The sequence below is a fragment of the Erigeron canadensis genome, chromosome 1, assembly GCF_010389155.1.
Source record: "Erigeron canadensis isolate Cc75 chromosome 1, C_canadensis_v1, whole genome shotgun sequence".
In the NCBI taxonomy this organism is placed as follows: Eukaryota; Viridiplantae; Streptophyta; class Magnoliopsida; order Asterales; family Asteraceae; genus Erigeron; species Erigeron canadensis.
Window position 1 is genome coordinate 33,916,442 of NC_057761.1, and position 23,924 is coordinate 33,940,365.

Sequence of the window (23,924 nt, forward strand, 5' to 3'; positions counted from 1 at the left end):
ATATCAAAGTTCGTTTGGATTTTCAATTACAGGTTAGTTATTGGTTTTTTTACATTTTGTTTCCTTTATGTTTCCAACCAATATATTACAACTTTTTCATGTCCATTTTTGTACGCTATACGTATTTTATCATAACGCATCTTTTTCAAATCTTTTGATATAATAAACACAATAACTCTAATAACTTATTGACCCATCATCTCACATTTTTCTCAGTTGACTTTTATTTTCAGTTTTGACTTTCGTTTACACTTTTTTTTCAATCATAAATTTACACTTTTTTAACCAATAATCCCAAGATAATAACCAAAAATAATAACTAATATATATCCCATAGAATTTGGCTAATATATTTAATACAATAATAACTAATATATAACTCACAAATTTAAACTTTTTCCCAATAATTGCAATATATAAATCAAAAATATAGCTATATATATATATATATAACCTATGTACTGATTTCATGACAACCTTATATTCATTTTTCCCTATATATATTATATATACAGACCCAATAGAGTAATACTAATACATATCCCAATATACTTTTATCTTATAATCCAAAATTAATTAGTTAAAATAAATACTCGTAGTAAATAATTTCGATAAATATTTTTAGAAATTAATTTAACATAAAATTTTAAAATATGGAAAATAAATTTGTTTATCTTAATATCCCTAACCGGGGGGGGGGGGGGGGGGGGATAAAATTCAACTAACATCTAATATTGATATGTCATAAATTCACGTGTATTGGATACGAGGCTAAAATCTAATATTATATATAATATATACGTGAATACCAAAATACGTGGTTGTTATATACCTACAGGCTACAGATTGGCTATAGAACCATCACATACTAATTTTTAATTATTATTGTATAATTGATTGATGTTCAATATTATTATACCATTCCCACGTGATTCTAGAACCAATTATTCGTTATTTTTATAGCTTTTATCCAACTTTCGATACTTTGAGGTAGTGTTAAGTGTTTTCAGGTGGAAAATGATTACGAATGAATTGGTTGATTTTGATGACATATGGAAGAAAGGGAAATGATTCGTCGGTCGAAATCAAGTGAAAGACAAAGAAAACGGATTCTGGAAGGCGTAATACCTGTACATATTTACACGGGCGTTATGAAGTGATTTGTGAATTGTGATTATCCCTGTAACGCCCTTATGTCATAACGTCCGTGAGATTGTGAAGAGTATAATGGGCGTTAATGGAATATCGGCCGTTACACGCGGATTTTGTATAGATACTCCACTATGTTCGGCATTAAGTACGAATTTTATGAGGGTTTTGATAGCAATACTCTTGTTCTTATTTGTTTAAGGCAAACAAGCTGTTAGGGTTTTTATCTTTTCAGTCTCGGATTAGAATCATTGTTTCTACCAGATTTTCATCAATTAATTGGTATAATATAACTTCTTCCATTCTTGTTTTTTAATATGAGTAGCTAAATTCTCTATCATCCGTCTTGATGCAGTGATACAATATGTAGGATTGCATAACTTTATAATTCAAAGTTGATTTCAATTATCGTTGGTGTCGAGATCTTGATGATTAATTCCTTACTAATTATTATTTGATATTGGTGGCATATGTGTTATTCGTTAGTGGTACTAATTGAACATGTATTTGATTTTCTATTAATTGTTTGTCTATAAAAGGAGTTATTTTGTCAACGGGTTGTTAATGGTTGGTATACCACGTTATCTTCACATATAGACAATGTAATTTGATAGTCAAGCAAACTAGTTGGTTAGGGAAATTGTTTTAAGTGTTGTGGTACCAGCTTTTACAAAGGAACCGATTAATTAGGTAGTTTAAATGATTTTACAAACGTTGGTGGTACCAGTTTGTGCCTTTGTTTTGTCACAATTATCTTTATCAACTTAATTTGAATTTGAACTTCATTAATGTGCAATCCAAACACGTTGTCGAGTGAGGTCAAGACAGATGACTTTTAAATCTCTTTTGTCATAAAATACAACTAAATTCTCTTTTTGATTAATCCTGAGGGATTACTAACTCATTTTTATTAACTACTTGCAACGTGACAATTCGCCACAAAAACTATTTTTACTAGAGTCATTTTATTTTACAATTGCTTAATAAGTCCTTGCGATCGACCTCGGATTTACCGGTTTACTATACATACATACGAACGGATTCACTGCCCATAAGTGTGTTGTAGTTAGGTTTTCTAGTGATTCGTGTTTATAAATTTTATAACTAGATTTCACACATAATTGATAAATGATAGACTCTCATAATTTTATAAATTAAAATATTAAAATTTAAGAGGTTTATACTCAAACTTAAGTATCTAATAGTCACATAATCACTATCCTTATATCCCCTGTCTATACATATATACATTTGTATTATAATAAATTATAACTTTTTTACAAGTTCCATTCAAAACCAACATAATAATCATGTTGTAATTAATTTTCACGAGTTTAAAAATATTATGCGATTTTAATTTCAACTTAAATAGTTTTTTTCTTACAATGTCTATACTTTTCCTCAAAAGCATAAAAGATTAAGTTTTGAAATTTTAAGAACAAATTACACAATTAATATTTATTTTTTAATTTGACCAAACAATTTAGTACGGATACTATTTTTAGACCCGTGTCCAAACACTGGACATGAGATTTACGATATTATCAATATTAAATCTTCATACATTAAGTCATAAATTATAATTTTGTAGAAATACGGTTTTAAGTGTTATATTTTGCAAGTTGTGATACAATATCATATATTCGTCACTGTCATTATTAGCCTAGACATATTATAGAATATTTTGAAACCATGGGTGCTCATAATGTGATATTATTATGAAAAATATTTAAGAATAAATATAAACAACTACTTAACATTCAAAATATGTATTTGATCATGATGCAATCCCATAACACGCATAGGTTTATTTTCAATCACATGTCCTATAATATTTGATAACAATTAGAATTGTTTTTATATTTTTTGATAACAATTAAGACTCTTGATTGAGTGACAATTGTAACTTAAACATTAATACGCAAAACTAATATATAAAAGGAGAAAAATTTATTATTACCTTCTTGATGGAGATAAAATAAATCTTGAATGGGTTCATATTGATTTGGATTTAGTATTCAAGTAACGCTCTGTTCTAAATCGTGTTTTGTTCTGTGATCGTCAAATGTTTTGTAATTTCTATTGTTTTTAAATGATGATGTTATATATCGTCATCTGTTATTATGTTTGGATATGTATTTAGAGTTCAATTTATGTTTATATTAAATATAATATTTATAATTTATAATTTATAAAAATCTAATCTAATATTTGTTAATTAGTCATTAGGTTTTGAAATAAATTTTGTAGACAATATTTCATATGTTTTATTTTTTTTATAATTAATTAAATGATTGCAATTTTAAAGAATCCTCTCAGTTGATGTTAAAATATATATAGATTAAGTATTCAGGCTAAAAAGTATAAATTATTGATGGAAAACAAAAAGTGTAAATTAATGAGACTTTTTCTACAAATTAATATAAATATCAATATAATAATATATTGGATAATGATTATCAGGATTTTTATTTGTAGTTTATCTAAATGATGACATCATCAAAAGTCAATTTGATGAAATTGAGTGATGGATTGGTTTAAATTATTAGTTCGATAGTCTTATAGTATATATTAAGATTATAGTAAGTTTTAGTCAATTATTTTTGTTTTAAATATACCATCGACAAGTAAAAATTTATTTATTATTAAGAAAAATAAATATAAGGTTGTTTTGTCCTTCACTGATTACCTCAGTGGTTGGATATCCGGACTTTTGTCCAGGGGGCACAAATTCGATACTCTCGGCCTGTGATTGCCCGCCGGATTTTGTCCTAACTTCGTGGAGCTTTTACCCGGGTGAGCGGGTAGGGGACGGGATCGGGTAGGTCCACGGTATCCGTCCGGATATCCGTGATCCGGCCCTTGCTGTTTTAAAATAAAATAAATAAAAAAAAATATAAGGTTGTTCTACACCTAAGATTAGTGTGAATGATTTATACTTAAACTTAGTAGCTAATAGCTTATTAATCATTCCTTATTATTTATTATATACTTATATTATCTAATTTAACTTTGAAGACAGAGTAAACACTGAACTCTGAAGACAGAGGTCATGGGTCCGATCCTCATTCCATGCAAAGGTTGGAAGGCCTTTTCTACCATTTAGGTAGAAAATGGAGCAGCCGCTCTACTTAGGTAGAAGTAAAGTCTGTCTACATCTTAACATCCCCATATACCGTCAAATATTGGGGCAAAAACCCGCAAAAAGCGGCATTGAGCAAGTTTTTTCTTTTTTAAAAGATGGTGGTCGGCGAACTAATCCACGAGACCACAACCTTCACTACTCAATGATTTTGATTATGAGGATCATAAATCATAATGGCAATTGTTTTCATTCAATGGAAATGAACTTTTAGCTCCTACATGTTCATGTGAGAGACGGGCCATAGTACGAGTCAGTACTTGTCACTCACTAGTGGGTCATGTTACCAATAACAAAAATGTATATAAAGACATAATAGTCAATGGTTAGTCAAAGACAACCTGAATAATTGTGTATTTTCCTCCTCACAATACCAATTTATTAACTTATTTTGTTGATAAATTAATTGATCGCATATTTGTAAGATAACTATCATAGTTTTATTTAGTATGGCGAATACCATTGACATCATGGTGGGTATGTATGTACAAGATAGGCAAACTTACCATAAATAGATTGTTAGAATCTATGAATTGAAATACGCTAAAAGTATAAGCATAAAAAGATGTGTGTGTATCACAAACTCAGATGTACTATGAGTATTTAACTCTTCACCTCATCCTCACACCATCACCCCATGATCATCACAAACAGTCGCCATCACCAATACTAGGCGTTATCACCACGCCACCATAGTCACACTTAAATTAACGTATATTATCAACCTAGCTTAAAACAAAAGTTAATAAGTTTTCGTATAATTGAGGGATTATTTCTAGATAAAAGAATTCTCAAGGACTGAAGTTAAAGAAAGAAATAGAAGGTGGAAAGTGAAGGACGAAGACAAATATAAACTCACTTCTTAATTAACCCTAATTAATCATTCACATCGTATATTTCCATATAACGAGGTCTTAAAACCCGTCCGTTAGACGGCGGAGATGAAGGGAGTGTTTCATCTGATTGAAGTGTTGGGTTTATTAAAAAGTTGAGTTAATCATTGTAATGGTTATTTGTGTACTGACTTATGGGGGGTAGTGCCCCCTATCATATGGAATCATATGGTGGGAAATTTTACATGTTTCATGTTATAGTCAGAGTTTTATGAAGATTAGAATTGGCACTTATGATATACAATATGAGTTAACCAAGAACAGTTATGGGAACATAATAGAGAAATTACACGTAAATCGTATACACTCTTTTTTACTTTGGTGTGACCCCACTCTATCAGAGCACGAAGAGTTGATATTGTAGGTCGAGCCTACAGTAGCGGCAAACCAGTGTCGATTTTGGAACCACTACAGCAAGCAATTAAATTACAAACATACAGACCCACAAAGATCAATAAAGCATAACCAGATGAGGTGTATATAATTACCTATATGGCAGTTTTAAATGACTTTACTACAGGAATGTCCTCATTATCAATCAAGATCGTAGTAGAGGAACTCGAAAGACAGAGGTTACCTACAACGAATATATGGAAAGTTAAGAACATGCTCATTGATTCAACACGGTATACAACAACCAATATACTACCAAGATACTCCTTAGCGCTCACGGATGTAAGAAGGATGACATAACGCCCGGATGCATTGTTTTCTTCCGAATCATGGAGTCTCCCAGCCAACCCTATAGAGTAACCCTGAGCTGTTGCCCCCTGTATATAGATAATTCCAAGTTAGGCATCCGCTAACATGGAGTGTAATTAAAACAAAACTACTTTATTAAAATGGAGTTACCGCTCATTAGTCAGATTAAATTCCACAGTTTAGCTCCCGGTTGATTTTTTTGAGGGCGCGCCAACAATAGTCACATAGCCAACCACGTCTAAACATGTAAACCAAAAAAAAAGTTCAGATTCATAATAGCTTATGTAACTTCTTCCCCTAAATATTTATAACCAATTGAATATAACAACATGAAAAATCCATTATTTTCTTGTTGTGGTTCCATCTTTTTTTCCCAAACAAAGATCAAACAACTATTATATAATAGCATTGAGATAGGCAGAAACTTATATATGATGAAGATTTAAAAAACTACATACCAACAAAAAATCTGTTCTCCGTGGGTATTATCTGCTCATAGGCACCAGTTAAAAAGGATAGCGGTAAACATCTCAATATCATGTACGTAGCATCTTTCATGATCCGAAACCTTTCAGGATTTGGAGCAACAGAGAAACCCTTAAAGATGTAGACACCACCTTCTTCTAAAGTCTGCTTGAATCGAAAAGCATTCCCAGCCTTAACAAAACAATGGAGCACATTTCCCTAGCATTAAACAAATACAATTGAGTAAACCACACACAAATAATATACCATACAAAATTGATATAAACATCAGTTCCTCATTACAAACCTTCTTATCAGAAATTATGTAATTTGTACTCATATACTTGTTCCTTATACTGATCACATCCCAGCGCCTGCAGACCATGGCAACAATTGGGTTGGTTGAACTTTCATCAATCTGGTCCAAGTAAACAAAATCAATGTCTTTCACTTGTTTTGCTGCAACATCACGGTCCTTTCCCATCCTAATTGTTATATGTAAAACTATAAACTGATGGAAACAGAGGATGCAAAGTGACGATAAGGAAAGGTTGGGTCCATCTTATATAGAACATCCAGTAACCCCAAGAGCCCATCAAAATTCTGAAACGGTTGCTATTATATATGATCAATCAATATATCCTTCAATACACGGCTCTTGGCAATCCAAAACTGCCAACTTCTCAAAATTAACTCTATATTAAAATCCTATTATTAACTCTGAAATTACATATTGGGCGGATTTGGATCCAGAATCAATATGTAATTTCCGTCCCCAAAAGTTAACATTGATAAAAGGTGTTCTAGTGGTGACGTGTCCTAATATGAGTATCAACTTTGAACCTTTTTAAATACACTTATCTTATGGCTTTAAAAATAACAAAATTAGGGGATAATGATAAACCACTGAACCATATACGTGAAATACTTGGCTTTAATTTCATATGCCAACAAAAATTTTCTAATTTAATAAATTTTATCCTAATCTATTGTAAAGCTTAATATTTATTCCTAATGTGAAAACTTACGTGATATAATTCTATCATCTATATTTACTTTTTATTAATAAATAAACTAATAATGATATCATCTTTAGTAACCATATTTAATTTCAATGTATTATATACTATTTTATTTTTATGTTTAAAGCATAAACTAACAATTAACACTTGGCAATCCAAAACCTCCGTCCTTATATACAGTTAATTAACAAACAATAAACTACTCGTACAATTAACTCTTGGCAATCCAAAACACACATAATCAACATACCCATAATCAACATTTAGAAGGATTAAAGCATTCAATTTATTAACACACATAATCAACATACCTATAATCAACATTTAGAAGGATTAAAGCATTTCATTTATTCAATTAACTAATTAAGAAGAGAGATGTTTTAGTTTCAAATTTGATAACACAAACTCAGTTTTTATATAATATATAGATATCTTCTTTCTATACGAATCATCTTTATCAGGTTGTTCTTTCTAATATATTTCAGTAATAATCTAAACAATATCAGTTTAGATTAAGAAATTTTGTATTCAATCTTTACAATAATAATAATAATAATAAGCAAGGCCTAACCAGGCCGACTTCACTTGGGTAATTTCTGTGTGCTTATATTCATTATGATTTCGTACAACACAATAGTATTACGCGGGTAATCTTGTAGTGTATAGATGTATTTAATTATATGTATTTTTTTTTTAACAACATTAAGTTTATTAATAATAAAAAATTGCTTCGGCAAGACGCCTAGGCAATAAACCAGCTACTACAAATTACAATAAAAATGATGGACTCGTCACCCATACTGACCATGGGATACTAGATTTCTTATCACGGTTAGAGATCCAACAATATGAAATAGAAACAATAGAGTGAAATACAACATTACACGAGTCGCCAATCTCCCGGTGAATCACATGATTTCGGTGTTTCCACAACGACCACTACCACGCGAAACAAATAGCTTCCAAAATTCTTTTAAACTTGGACGGGAAAAGAGAGTCATGAATCCATTATAGTGTCGATTTTGGGTTAGCAATAACAATGTCAATCCGTGTCCAATTGCTTATGATTTGTGCCAGTTCATTAAAAAGCATACAAGACGAAAAGAGATGTTGGATTGATTCAACCTGGTATGGGCATAGTGGGCAAGAGATATCATCAATGTCTAGTCCTTTGAGGTTGAGATTTAATCGAGATGGGAGACGATCCCTCAGAAGACGCCAGACAAAAATGTTAACTTTTTTAGGTACTAAAGAATTCCAACTTGTCTTAAGTGGCTCACATGGGAACAGAGCACGTTCAAGACAAAGTCGAAATTGATGAACAGAGAAGGATGTATTACCTGGAACATTCCAAGTCCAAGAGTTAGCCTTATCTATAAGTTGAATAGATTGAATCAATGAGGTTAAATTGGCAAGCTGTGTTGCTTCAGCCCCATCGCGAATGTTCCTGCGCCATAACCAAGACCATTCGCCATTATTCCACCTATTACTAACAAGGGCCTGTTTGTTTGTCTCCATAGCATAAAGTCTTGGGAACCTACTAGAAAAGGCCTCATTCCCCATCCAAATATCAGTCCAAAAATGGGTTGACTCACCATTGCCTAGCCGCCTAGCGATGACATTTGCAGGAACGGAGGACAAGGCATGGATCTCTTTCAATGAAGAACAAATCGAAGCCCATATACCACTGTTTTTAGACTTGAAATTCATAAGACACTTTCGGCCATGAACTGCCATAATTACATTGACCCAAAAACTATTCGTAGACGAAAGAGTCCGCCATCTCCATTTATAAAGAAGTGCAAGATTAAGCGCATATAGACTGCCAATGCCCAAACCTCCAACCTCTTTAGAAGCTAATGCTCATTTCCATTTAATCCACGCCATCTTGTGGTACTTCTCCAAAAGAAATTGGATCTCAACGACTCAAGATTGCTATCCACCTTCTTTGGAAGTTTAAAGAGGGAAGATAATAAATTCCAAGAGAACCCAAACTGATGAAACGAGAGTGGACCTACCACCTATAGAAAGAAGTTTTGCATTCCATACCGATAGCCTCTTCTTGAATTTTAGCACCAAACCGTCCCACTCTTTGATTTTCCTCATAGATCGGCCTTTTGGAATTCCTAGATAGGAGAAAGGAAATGAACCTGGTTCGCACCCAAATCGTTCGGCCGTTAAGGCAACTTCATCTCTTTTCACGCCAATACCAAAGATAGATGACTTATGAAATTTAATTTTGAGGCCCGAAATGGTGTAAAAGAATTTTAAGGCTAGCTAGATAGTATCAAGATTTGTCGTTGACCATTCACCCAATAAAATCACATCATCAGCATACAATAGATGCGAGATCGAAAGATGATTAATATTAATAGCTCGAAATTTTCCAAGTCGTAGCAGATTCCTAAACGCTACATGCAAGCCTTCCATTGCTATGATGAACAAGAATGGTGCCATTGGGTCACCTTGACGTAATCCTTTCTTTATGGGGAATTCACTTGGTGGGCTCCCATTTATCAGAATTGAAGCCCTGGCTGAACTCAAACATGACATAATCCATTTAATCCACTTGTCACTAAATCCCATCTTTTTCATAAAAGTAAACAAGTACTCCCACACAATCGAATCATAAGCCTTCTCAAAATCAATTTTAAAAAGAAGGAGTTTACACTTTCGCCGTTTAAACCAATTGATCACCTCACTCAAAATGAGTGGCCCATCAAGAATTTGTCGACCTTTGAGGAAAGCTGACTGTTCTGGGTTAATTATAGAATCAATTACCTTTGCTAATCTATTAGCTAATAATTTAGCAATTATTTTATACTGAGTACCGATAAGACTAATCGGTCTATAATTTGCCATAGTAATAGGGTGATCGACTTTAGGAATCAAGGAGATAAATGCCGAATTGCACCCTTGTGGAATTTTTGAAGTTTTAAAAAATTTCTGAGACCACATCAAAGATTTCACCACCAATTGTATCCCAATAACGTTTAATGAAGCCAAAAGTAAAACCATCAGGACCCGGCGATTTGTCACTGCCACAACTCCATACTACCTGTTTCACTTCTTCCAAAGACCCCCCGAATCCAAAAAATTAGCATTTGAGTCGGTCAGTTTCTTGAACTTGTCTGAATTAATATGAAATTTGGGAATCTCGTGACCACTGATAAAATAGGTTTAAGATATAATCATCTTTTTTTAATAACTTATAAATGATATAATTTTTTTCCCCACATAAATAGCAATGTTCTTTTAATGTTTTTATCACCATCACAACCAATTGTCACCATTAATATCCACCACCATGTCGATCACCTTACACTTTCGTCCATAAGCGGAACTACATATAACTAGGGTTAGTCCGGGCTACAGGTCCGTTAGATGCATGTAGTGTAATTTTTTTTTGAAAAACGATGTATATTTTATTGGTGTTATGGATCAACCTAATATGGGATATCCGTCAATGTGACTAATTTTAAACTTTTAAAAGATTATCCTGATAATAAAACTTATAAAAACGTACTTGTCCAATTAAATGATTAATGAAAACTACTAAAGTGACAAAACTCTTAAAAATCGTTAAAAATAGTCAAAAATCATTAAAAAAAATTGCAAAAAATTGTAACAATTTAGTCGGTATTGTTATTTTATTCTGATATAAGTACATAATAACAAAATTTGTAGTACTTACCCTTTTTTATTCTGGTTCCGCCACACTTTTGTTGTTCCCACAATTTCATTGTATGAGTAATCACACATATTATAATATATATATTAAAAAGAAAGCCATCGAAATTCGTGTAAACTACAGTATTGGGTTTTTGTTCTGTTGGGCTTATGCCAATTCTCCAAAAGTGCAACCTGCCCATATTGGAGTGTTTGACCTACGTGAACAATCAGACAATTCATGGACAAAATATTTTGCCAAACTAAAACTTTTTCTTTTCAACCCTCACTATTTTTTTTATTTTTTATAATCCCTGATGCAACTATACCTTTTCTTTCTTTTGGCATATCCATCTACAATCACAAAGATACGGAAATGCGTGCAAAGAATAGTAACAGGCCATTTTTTTTGGCCCGTTTTCATTTTCTTTTGGACCCATCTTATATTCTTAATTTTGGGCTTGACAAATTATGTTTTGATCTTTTAAATTGATTCCAATTTGTTTACAAAGATCATTTATTTTAATTGCATATTATTATTTTTTAAGTTTGTAACATTTTTAAGATTATCTCATCTTATTATAAGTGAATTATTACATAGTATATATACACATAACATTAAGGTGTATATTTTGAATATATACACCTAACCATCTCCGAAAAATTTGTTTGAAATACTTATTAGTTTCAGTGTTATTTCGGTTGATGTTTTATTATTATGGATTATTTTTGTTTCACTTTCTATTTTCAATGATTTGGGAAATTAGCTTTAATTATGTTTGTATTAATATTTTGTAAAAACTTTTATTTTAAATAATCTACTTTCATACTTATTATCTTTTAGAATATGTATAATATATTAATCTGTTACTGTCGATTTTTTTTTTTGAACAGCATTAGTGATTGGACTCAGCGGCATGCCTCTTCATCGTCCGGTAGAGATCGACCACGTCACCAGCACAGTCAATCTGAGGGCATGACAGGCGGTGGAAGTCCCACTACCCTTCTGGAGGAAATTAGCTAATGCTAGAGAAAACCCCTATGCACCACCTCATTGGCAAAGATTTCCCAATATGTCTTTCAAAGGTTTTATAATTGCTTAATCATTAAAAAATTAATATCAACTCAGGTTTTGAGCTATATAATGTTTTTAAAAGCATGTAATAATTTTTACATAGTACAAAACACAATAAATATAATGTCTCCCGAAACAACGTTCGGGTAACACATCGTAAAAATTAGTTATTCGGTCCGTACATTTAGTAGTATTTAAATGTATAGGTAGAGCATAATATTGTCCTTTTGAAGGGAAAAATGAATGAAAGGATGTCATCATCAATCACGTGAGGTCAAGTATTTTTTTAATGTAGAGAGAGAACGGTGGCGCATGTACACAGTCCCCAACGAATTTTACCAGTCAGTCTGTGGCTACAGACTACCTATATATACATCTAACCCAGAACTCGAGGTGCCACTTCCTGACACGTATGTATATATTCATACGTACACCTCCGGTCAGTCAAACCATATAAAAAAACGTACAAATTTATCAGTATACTATATATACACACATTGCGAATTTGAATTGTTTTTTTCTCAAGCCAATATTAATATATATGTTCTTTAAACAAATACTAGTATCCTTCTGAGTTATGAGATATCGATAATTAGGCATTATTGAAAACGCTATATATATTAATCAACAATGACAAATCTAAGATTAAAATTCCCGTGTGAAAATTATCAATAATTTTTTTTTTTAACAGCAAATATCTATAACTCTTATAAAAAGGTAGTTAACTAAGCTTTTTAAAGCCCTCTTGCAATCTAAAACTATATTGAAAAAATGCCACATAGAATTTTATCCTATGTGTCAGCTCCATATTTTTTTCAAAAATAAACTATATATTTAGAAAAAAAATGAACTTATATATATATTAATTAATTAATAATTAATAAATAAATAAATACATTCTAGAAATCTAAGATCTTCTCATTAGATAAAATAATATCTTCTCTTTAACTAAAAAATCATGTCTATACCTAATGATATTCCGTTATCTTTTTTATTCAACATTACATAAAGTTCTTTTTTTTTTTCTTATGATGATTATATGGAAGTTTTCAAAACAATATGAATATACAAAAGTAAAACAAATAAATAAAACAAATTAAGTGTAAAAAGTAGATTTAATTAGTTAAAAGATAACATCGAAACTCATAAATCTTAACATTATATTAACTACACCTTGAATATATATTCCAAATTTAAACCTTTTGTTTTAATAAACAATATCCTCTTTTAAGTATAAAAACTACCTTGGTGTATACCTTTTTCTTTGCCAATAGCCGGTAAGTACAAATAAGATGGGTTTTATGGTAAACGTACAACTAATTAATACACTTTAACAAAAACCCTTAGGGTTTCGTTTAGCAAAACCCAAAAAAAAATTTGAGTTATATAAATTCAAGTAATTGTAAATCATCTGAAGTCCGAGACCTACCCCACCCTTAAACCAAATTCTACATCCTAATTTTCTTTTTCTTTCTCTTTTGGAACGGCACATTCTACCTCTTCTGAATTAGTCAATTAGATTAAACAAAAATTGAAACCATCATGGTGTTGATAATCCATTTCTAAAAATCGCAGCAACACCTTCAAATGAATATAACTGTTTTACTTTTTGGATGTTAAGAAGAACATTCAACACATAAGGCATAGTCAAATTATCCTCTTTGAATTATATATCCAGCCAATTGTAATTTTTCATGTGACTTTTAACTTTTTTGGAGAAAAATGTAGTGGAATTGTCACTCTACATTAAGGATCAAATTGTATGTCTTTGAGTTCTGTTGTAACAAGACGACTACATGATACATGTTCTAGATGTAGATCATTTAGTGGCAACAAAAGGCAAATAACTAGAATTACTAGAAGAAAAACATATTACTAAATTCTTAATGATAATTTAAAGTATAGCTTAATAGCTTAAGTTCTTCTATCTCTTTAAGTTCATATTTTGTCAAGCTTTTGGTTGAATCTATTTCTGTTCAACCATATGTTTATATATTACTAAACTATTTATATAGTTCAAATCACGTAATTTTAATGAAATATGTTCACTATCATTTCTTCATATACAAAGTGTATTATATAGTTTTTTATATAGCTCGCGCATCGTGCGGGTCAAAAACCTAGTTATAAATAAATAAATAACAGCATCAAGCAATATATTAGATACCACACAAAGTACATACATGAAAAATACAAATACAATTACAATTTCTAGATCATAACAAACGACTAGCTCATACATACTATCTAGACGAAATAAAAAGAGGACAATTGAGCCATTCCAGCCATAAAATTCAATTCTTTTTATCCCTATTAGAGTACCGTATATAAAATTATACAATTATCCGTATTAACAGGCAATATATTATTCTTTCATTTAAACGTACATTAAGGCAAGTCGTGTACGTTTGTTAAAAATTTAACCTATAAACAAGTCGAGCCGAACCGAACTTAACATAAATTAGTCACACACGTTGATCCTAATTAGGACATGACACAAAACACATTACAACTCAGCACATGCCCGAAGAGAAGGCACCGAGAGTAACACCAATATTCGAATGGTCTAATACAATGGATACTCATATGCAAAACATATAACATGCACTTCCTATAAAATGATAGTCTCTTTCTAACCTCTCCCTCTCCTTAACAGTAACAAATTTCTAGATCTAAGATCTGAATTTGTGATCCGAAGAGTGGGATTGAGATTGAGATTGAGAGTTTGAGATCGAGATTATCCCTATCCGGTTAAGGCTTCCACTCCGGTGGATCTAACCCTATTTTTCACTTTTGGGCCGGAGGTCCCTTCCACTCCGGTGGATCTGGAAGCAACCTCTTTATCTTTGAGTAGGGGTAAGGTCTGTCTACATCTTACCTCCCCTATAGCCTGACTTATATCGGGATTGGATACTTTGTTGTTGTTTCCTATAAAATGATAACATCTAACGGTTTTGATACCAAACAAGACCAATATATCCGAGCAAGAGGTGGAGCTAGCATATATGCCTTATACGGAAGTAATGATGTCTGCTTAATGTTCGAACTGATATCCTCGTCTCTGATAGCTTAAAGCAAATTCTAATGAGCAAGAAAAATACGATTACACTATATTCACATCATCGCCCAAATGAGAATATACCTAGCATGCACTTTTAAACAACTTTAAAACTCATTTATAATTTCCTATCCCAAAACGTTTTTCAAAAATGATACTTTTGAAAACAGTTAAACACCCTTAACGGGTGATCAATAGTAAACCACAAAACCCAAAGTAGTTTCTAAGAGGTAAAAAGTTTTATTCAAACTACTCAAAATAATTTCAAACTCAAGAAAAACCAAATACTTTTTTTTTTTAAAGATAATTTTTATTATTCATAGGCAATTGATACAATTGAAGAGTCACTACAACAAATATGTCATTTCCTCACACTTGTTTTTTCATACTTTTAAAAAGTGTGAAAATTTTTGTTAACTTAATCACATTTAAAAGTGTGTAGAAATAATTTTACATTTAAAATTGTAAAAAATAAAAAATAAAAAATCACAATATTTACACACTTATACATGTGGAAAAAAAAGTTCACATTTTTAAGTGTGAAAAAATATATCAATTGTTCACACTTAAAAGTGTGAAAGTTAATTTGTAACACCTATTTTTTTCACCCATGAAGAGTGTGAAGAAATCATGTGTTACAAGTTAACTTTCACACTTTTAAGTGTGAAAATATTTGACAATTGTTCACATTTTTAAGTGTTAACATTTTGTTTATACATTTATAAGTGTGAACAATTATAAATTTTAAAATTTATTCACTCTTAAATGTAATTTTTTTTCCTACACATTTTTATATGTGATTAAATTCATAAATTTTTTTACACTTTTTATAACCAAGTGTGAACAAATGAATTTTTTTGTAGTGAGTACTTGACAACGATAATACTATCGATATAATTATATTACATTAAAACTAATCCAGTCCTCCCAACTAAATAAACAATGCTTTAAGCTACTTTTGTTAAAAAAAACCAAATCGATTTAATCTTTTGAAACACCTGTTGGATGCTTACCTTGCACTATCAAACCTCTTTTCGATTATCGCTTAACTTAGTCTTTAAGGTCTTCCTATATATAGTAAATCACATATTACTGAAATGTCCAAAACTCAAGTCACTAAAGGGTGTTTGGTATGATGGAATAGAAAGAGGAAAAAAGAAATGGAAAAAAATTTCTTTGTTTGTTTGCAATGAAGAATGAGAATGTAGAAGCGACAATCATTTTCATTCTTTACTAGAGAATGAGTGAAAATGAATTTTTTTTTTGTTTTTGTTTTGATGATATTATATGTATTAAATTTATTATTATTTAAAAGTTTCATATCTTTTTATATTAATTCTCTGTGGTAACTATACAACATAATTCATTTTCTTCCATGACTCGATCACAATTTTTATTTTATATTACATTTCCATTCATTTTGATTATCTCCTACTAAACACAAGAGCTCTACAATGTTTAGTTATCGACTCCTTAATAACTTGTCATCCAATTAACAACGAGTCAATACCATTGGGCCGGGTGTGCCTCATCATAGAGAGGTTTTTATGAGCAGACGAATGAAAACGTGTGACCTTTGTTTTTGTTTTTTTTCTCCAATATTTATTTAATGAATAAAGCCTTGCAATATATTATAGATGTTTTAAGAAATAATGAAGAGATTTTATGATATGACAATAATGCTGTGCAAATAAATGATTAATTAGTTATTGATAATTGATGAATCACACATTTTAAGTGCCAATTTTACTATTGATACCCAAAGAAAAAAACCCTAAAATGTGAAAATGTGAAAATGTGATCACCCTTTTGTCAATCTCTATAGCATCGGTCACCAAGTCCAGCTATATAAACAAAGAAGGATAGTACATACACTGAAAAAAAGCCTGTTGCTTTTTTGTTTTCTTTGATCAATCTTCTGCAACCCATCCCATTCATCCATCTATCAAAGCCCTTTATTACTATCCATCTATCTCTGTGTTGTTCCTAGCTAGGGTTTCCCTTGAATTCCCCCATCTCATTTAATCCCTCCACTTAATTATCTGACCACACACTTTAACACACACAAAAATAAAAGGAAAAAAAAACAAAGTTTCTTGTGGAGCCCTATTCTTTCACCCCTTTGCACTTTACAGTTTTTCCTTTTGTTTCCCTTCATCCATTCATTTTTATTTAGAGTGACATAGACACATCCATTTTTCTATATATACACACACACACACCTGTTATATTAGATAGATAGATACAGTAGTCTTCCTGAGAGAGAGAAAAAAAAGTTATATATATATAAGTATACATATATAAAGAGATAGAAAAAAAAATTTAAAAATATATATAATGCAGCAGCACCTGATGCAGATGCAGCCCATGATGGCAGCAGCTTATTATCCCACTAACAGCGTTACTACTGATCACATTCAGCAGGTTAGTTCAAACTTCTTCTCTTCCTTTCATGTATTTCAAGTACTATATATTTATGTATCTATCTTTTTTATTTAACACACACTTAAAAAAAGAGTTTTGAGTTCTTATTGTTTGTGTCTTGTTGTTGGGGTTAAGTGGTTTTTTTTTTTTTTGATCTTTTTTGTCTACCCCTTATGCTTTTTGGACTTTCCTTTACTTGTTTCTTGATCTGAAACAAGCTAGTTCCCTCCAATCAAGAAACTTACTTTTTCTCAAAAAATGTTACATTAAAGATACATACCACTCAAGTAAACTTTTAACTCACAAATGTTAAAGTTATTACTACTTCCATATACACATCACAATCACATGTGGTATATTTATTGTACAAAATAATGTAGTATATTTTTCTAAAGTTGGTAAGCTTATGTATTGATGACTTTAGATACATAAACATGTTTTTTATTTTGCATTTTTAAGTAAAAAGTTGAGTAAAGTTTAAAAAAATATAAATCCAATGTTGTTATTTCTTATTAGTAATATACTATTAAATATTAAGGTAGGGAACTTTGTGTATAAAATATATGTTAGTTTAATTTGGGAATAAACAATGTTAGCCTCTTGTAATCTGTGTTTTTAATAAGATTCTGTATTAAACATTCTTATTATTCCATCAATATTTGTGCTTGTGCATGCTAATCGATGTGCTAGTGAAATTATATGTTGGCCTTTTGCTGTCCAGGTATCTTGTTACATTATTTATATTAGCTAGTACTATTTAAATTTCATATATTGGAAAATTTTATGTGATTATTTTATTATGAATATATAATATCTATAAGCGTATGTCTATTTATTTTGAGTACAAATCAAGAAATCAGTGTATAGATCAATCGATCGATCGATTAGAAAAACAAGATATATAGATACCAAAGTGAGTGCGTATGTATGTACTATATATACTAGCTAGGCCTAGCTAGCTTAGCTAGCTAGTATTTGATTTAGCATAATATATAGGGGTAGAGTTGAATATAATACAGTTGTGCTGTACTACTAAATCTTTCAGATTTGGATGCTGTTGAAGCTTTAGGCCATTTGGGAAACATAAATGCATTGTGAACATGAATTATCTTGTTTACCAATTTATATGTGGGAGTTGAATCAAACTTAAAATGTTGATTGTATATGGTTTTGTGAATGGTTAACTTGTTTTGATTTAGTTTTATATGTATCCCGGGAACTTTAAAGTATCCGGATATGTATTATAAGGTTTTGTGTCAATTAGGTCATGCTAGAGAAATTTGAAAGGGAAGTAATAAATTTACAATATATTTTATCCATCCATAATAAACTTTGCATTATTCAACTGTATACTATGCAATAAATGATACGTACATGTTTGTTGTGAATGGACAAATCACAAATGTTGTAGATTTAACATAACTTTTGATTGGGAAACGATATTTGTATTATAAGTTTTAATTACTCTACCATACAAGGCATCTTTTTGAACACATTATATAAGTTACTAAAATATGTGTGTGATAGATTTATCAAAACATGTGGTACGATAATCACTTTTGATTAGTTTACATAAGGTTGTGTTTTAAAACAATTATGGCTGCTCTAAGGTTTAGGGTTTTTGGGCCGGATGATTACATACTGTTCGGGGCTATACGCTAGTTCATTACATAAGATGATGCTTTTTTGTTTATGGCCTGAAATTCGAGTGGGTTGGGCTGATTCGATAACACGTACTTATAGACTATATTAGCAACGTAACCCCCTATTCTTTAATATAAGTTTATGTTGAAAATTATAAACATTAAAGAAACTAGCTTCAAATAAATTTTGCTTAGCAGACTTGTTCTCATTTTGCTCAAATGAAAATTGACATCAATGAGTTAATCGTCTACTTTAGCAATGCTTTTATTTTCATTTGGGTTAGTGGCAGGTAATTAATCCAATGATGACCAATATAGGCATTATATAATTGAACGGACGATTTCAACGCTATTTCATCAAACATCAATATCGATATATTTATTTTTTTTGTACGTAAAGTACATCTGAAAGTATGCAGGCTTCTAACTTGCCTTTATGGTGGTCTCCTAAATTGGTTTGTCAATTTGATAGTTTCGTTCTATAAATGTAAAAACCGGTTTGTAATGCCAATGATCAACACTTTAATTAGGTGTTGTGGCATCTAGGTTTTAACCCACAAGGCAAAAGTTTAATTCTTGGCATGTCTGGGTTTTTCGTGAGATTGGGCTACCCACTTATCTGTATTCGCAGGTGTATGGGAATTGGGATCTCCTTTTATCATTGGGTTACCTTAGATAACCAGACTTTATTCGTTGGTTGTCTAAAAAATAAAAATAGAAATAATCGGTTTGTAATCTTATGTATTTAACATGTCAAATTATTTATGAAACTTAAAAGAAAAACATTGTATTATTTATGTATTTATGTATTATATACTCGCTAGCTTCTGGCTAGCATTTTCGGTGAAATAATAAAAAGTTTTGTTGTCCGTTAAAAAATAAAAAGAAAAACATTGTAATTGAGGTGAATCAACCAACATTTTCCAACCCCTTGTGGAAAAAATATGTGTTTGGACCTCAACATGTTACATGATCTATAGCAGTAGTAGGCCCCATAGTGGACTGAAGAACAATTGTTGTTAATGTAAGCATGACCCCATTAGGAAGCTGTTGGTTATGTGCCCATCTTGGGCAAAAGTGTGATCATTCTTCTATAGATTGGTAAATAATTCAAGTGTTGAAATGGAGTACATGCCCCATATGTGTAGGGCTAAAATGTCTTAAAATTGTTCAAACAAAGTTGTACCAGATGGATGTGTCCCATTGAGTGTGATAGACTCCATTGTTAGTGATGTCAAAATAATGCCAAGTTATTTTCTTTTAACTATCCTATCTGCAGTATGATATTCGAGACATATATTGCATTAGTATAAGACGTGACATTCTTAACCCATGGACTTGGTCAATTCGAGTTACTCGTTTGTCTCTAATTGGTAAAAAAGTTATAGAGTTTAGTGTTGGAATAAATTTAAGGTGTATTAAATATATAGTTACATATTTAGCATAAACTTCAGAGGTGAACTATTTGATATAAAAAGGTAATTTTTTTATTCATAATAAAAAACAACCTTAATCAAAGATGGGTGAAATGTTCATTTAAAAACTAAATTTTCTGTGAAAACTAGAAAACTGTCAAAACATACTGTGATCTGAATTTAACACAATGTGTTTTAATTGTGTTTTTATAAGACACAACGTGTTTTTATTGTGTAATCTAAAATACGTTGTGTTAAGTTTTAAATCACAGTGTGTTTTTGATAGCGTTGTAAATCAGAAATTTGTTCAAACATATTATGATATGAATTTAACACAATGTGTTTTCGAAAAACATATTAAAAACACATTGTGTTAAATTCAGAACACAATGTGTTTTGACAGTTTTCTAGTTTTCATGAAAAATTTAGTTTTCAAATGATCAAAACCCTCAAAGATGGTGTTTAGCATTTTTCTTTTTTAAGTATATATATTTTCTAAAAGATGGTAAAGGTTCTAAAAAGGTTTAAGTTACAACGGATCGAAATGCTTATATTGCATATAAATTCTGTTAAGTCCAATTCTTGTTGACCACCACATAATAAGTGATCTAAGTGAGACCAACAATTAATTGAATACTGTAAAAAATTCATATTTCTCCATTATATTAATATGATTTATAATTAATCCCATTTTAGAAAGATTTATCTTATTTTAAAATAAAAAGAAACTATTTTTATAATAATTTATAACATAAAAAAACAAAAACATAGTGGGTTAATTTTTTTTTTTAATATTTATTTGAAAATACTATTTTTAATTAATAAAATGTATTAAAAATTAAATATTATAACTTGGAAATGATAAATTCTTTTAACCAATCATCCTACAAATCCTCTTAATACATCCAATTGTTAACACATGTAATCCACTAATTCTCTTTCCTAATCTCACCCCTTAATTTTACATGTTACGATCCTATTAATTAAGAGGATTTCTAGGCTAAACAATTAGGAGCATTGTTCATTACCCTTAGGGAGTGTTTGGTAGGAGGGAATAATAGAGAATGAAAATGTAATAGATAATGGAAATAGTGAAAAAGAGAATTAGTATTTGGAAAGATAATGGATTCCGTTGTTTGGTACCCACAGAAAATGAATATATATAAAAATAAAATTTTAAATAATAATACATTTATTACATATAACATCTTCAAAAAATTTTTTTTTTTTTTTCCATTCTCTACAATTTGTAGAGAATGGAGAGAATGAAATTGATTCCCTTTTCTCCTTTCTCATTCTTTTTCTTTGTTTCAAACAAACAAGGGAAGTCTTTCTCATTCCCTTACTCCCCTTTCCATTTTATCATACCAAACACCCTCTTATAACTTATTAAACGAATGTAAGATAAATAGGAAATGAATAGTAATAATTAGAAAAGAGTGAGAATAAAAATATTGTCACCATTAGTTTGTTGACACGTGGCAAAAGTTGAAGCCAAAGTTGAAGCGAGGTTGTAAGTTTTTCTTTATTATTGTTTTATATTTTATTCAAAACCCACCTTTTTGGGTCAACAATGTGTTCTACAATGAGATACTATAGTCATTTTTTGATCAATTGATTATTAAATTTAAATGAAAATGATAAATGCACAACAGTATTTGTTATGTTAAAACAGTATATCCCTATAAATTCATTTTAGTGGCTTAATCAAGAGTTGCAAGGATGTTATTCTTAATTTTAATTGCTGTAATCAGAGTCAAGTTTGAATTTTTACAAATATAAATTTTTGACCGTGACAATGTGATTCGTAAGGGGGAGGATTTTAACTGTCCAGTAAATTATGTTGATTGTTTCACTTGCTGTTAATTTTTCTTGTCCTCCATTTACAGTACCTCGATGAGAACAAGTCTCTGATTCTGAAAATCGTTGAGAGCCAAAACTCTGGCAAATTGTCCGAGTGCGCAGAGTATGTAATTTCCAATTTTATCCCAAGAGTTTGTATACATTAATAAGCAAGGAATTAAAAAACATGAAGTTTTAATACATTTACAACTATTAAAATCAGTTAGTTGACCAATATTTCTTTATCATGGCAGAAATCAAGCAAAGCTTCAGAGGAACCTTATGTACCTTGCTGCGATTGCTGATTCTCAGCCGCAGTCTCCTGCCATTCATTCTCAGGTACAACTTTATATTTTATACACCATCGTGTAAACTGAAAATGGATGTCAGTCTCTCTATCTTTAGGTAGAGTTAAGACCGCTTATATCTCACCTCCCCTATCCCCCGCTTATACAGGGATTGGGTTCTGGTGTTGTGTGTACATTGAAAAATAACATCTGTACTATTAAAAATGCAGTACCAGCTAGGCGGGATGATGCAGCCAGGAAGTAGCTACATGCAGCAACACCAACAATCTCAACAACAAATGTCACCACAAGCACTCATGGCTGCACGTTCGTCTATGCTCTACAACCAGCAGCAATACTCATCACTACAGCAGCAGGCCGCCTTGCACAATCAGCTAGGAATGAACTCTAGTGGCGGAGGTAGTGGAAGCAGTGGACTTCACATGTTGCACAATGACAACACTAGCGCCGCTGGCAGCAGTGGTACACACCTAGGCATTGGAGGGTTCCCTGACTTTGTTCGTAAACAAGAGATCGGGCTTTCAGGGTCCAATGAAGGACGTGGCAGTGGTGAGACTCTTTACTTGAAATCAGCTGATCATGAGGGTAACTGATGTATCTCACTCGTGTACGCTTGTTGTATTAAGTTTGTACTAGTATTTTAGTATCAGAAGCAGGTAATATTTAAGAAGAGTAGAATTCTCTGGGTAAAATAACTTGTTAAGATGCTTATAAATGGATTTTGATGTTGTGCAAACTCATGTTTGCGACGTTTTTTGTGCTGGATTTTTATGCTAGGTTTTTAAGTCGCAGTCGTGGTTTAGTTTATATGCATATGTTGTAGCATGATGCACATATATTTTTTGTTTTCTCAATGTCTTTTATTAAAAGTAATCACAAAACAACCAGAAACAGTTGTTAAACAAAGTAGAAATTAAAGGCATATCTTACAATATATATATTGGGTCAAGACTTAAGAAGTTACATGCAAAGAATGTTTAAGCTAATGCCCATGTGTCTCTGCAATCTCTTTCCATGAATAGCTATATGTTTCGTTCTGTGGGTTCGTTTGGTTTGAGGGCTCGTTGTATACGTAGCCTTGATTAGTGACGTTAGATGTTTGGGCCGTAAAATGTTG

At 31.1% G+C, this 23,924-nt stretch overlaps 2 protein-coding genes across 2 annotated transcripts; one reads left to right on the plus strand and one right to left on the minus strand.

The window, feature by feature from the left end:
- Window positions 1–8,381: 8,381 nt before the first annotated feature.
- On the minus strand, window positions 8,382–9,110 carry LOC122590597. The gene has a single exon (XM_043762789.1). It carries the CDS (start codon window positions 9,108–9,110, stop codon window positions 8,382–8,384), a length of 729 nt encoding a protein of 242 aa, XP_043618724.1.
- Window positions 9,111–17,442: 8,332 nt separating this feature from the next.
- Window positions 17,443–23,558, plus strand: LOC122584979 (GRF1-interacting factor 1-like). The gene is made up of 4 exons (XM_043757073.1): window positions 17,443–17,599; window positions 22,547–22,623; window positions 22,754–22,838; window positions 23,017–23,558. The coding sequence occupies exons 1-4, from the start codon at window positions 17,513–17,515 to the stop codon at window positions 23,398–23,400; spliced, it is 633 nt and encodes a 210-aa protein (XP_043613008.1). The 5' UTR covers window positions 17,443–17,512; the 3' UTR covers window positions 23,401–23,558.
- The last annotated feature ends 366 nt before the right edge of the window (window positions 23,559–23,924 follow it).

Excerpts from the sequence above, each read along its gene's own strand:
- LOC122590597 (XM_043762789.1), bottom strand. The coding sequence starts at position 9,110 with ATGGCAGTTCATGGCCGAAAGTGTCTTATGAATTTCAAGTCTAAAAAC.
- LOC122584979 (XM_043757073.1), top strand. The coding sequence starts at position 17,513 with ATGCAGCAGCACCTGATGCAGATGCAGCCCATGATGGCAGCAGCTTAT. Across the intron at positions 22,624-22,753 it reads AAATTGTCCGAGTGCGCAGA|AAATCAAGCAAAGCTTCAGA; the intron begins GTATGTAATTTC and ends TTATCATGGCAG. Across the intron at positions 22,839-23,016 it reads CTCCTGCCATTCATTCTCAG|TACCAGCTAGGCGGGATGAT; the intron begins GTACAACTTTAT and ends TTAAAAATGCAG.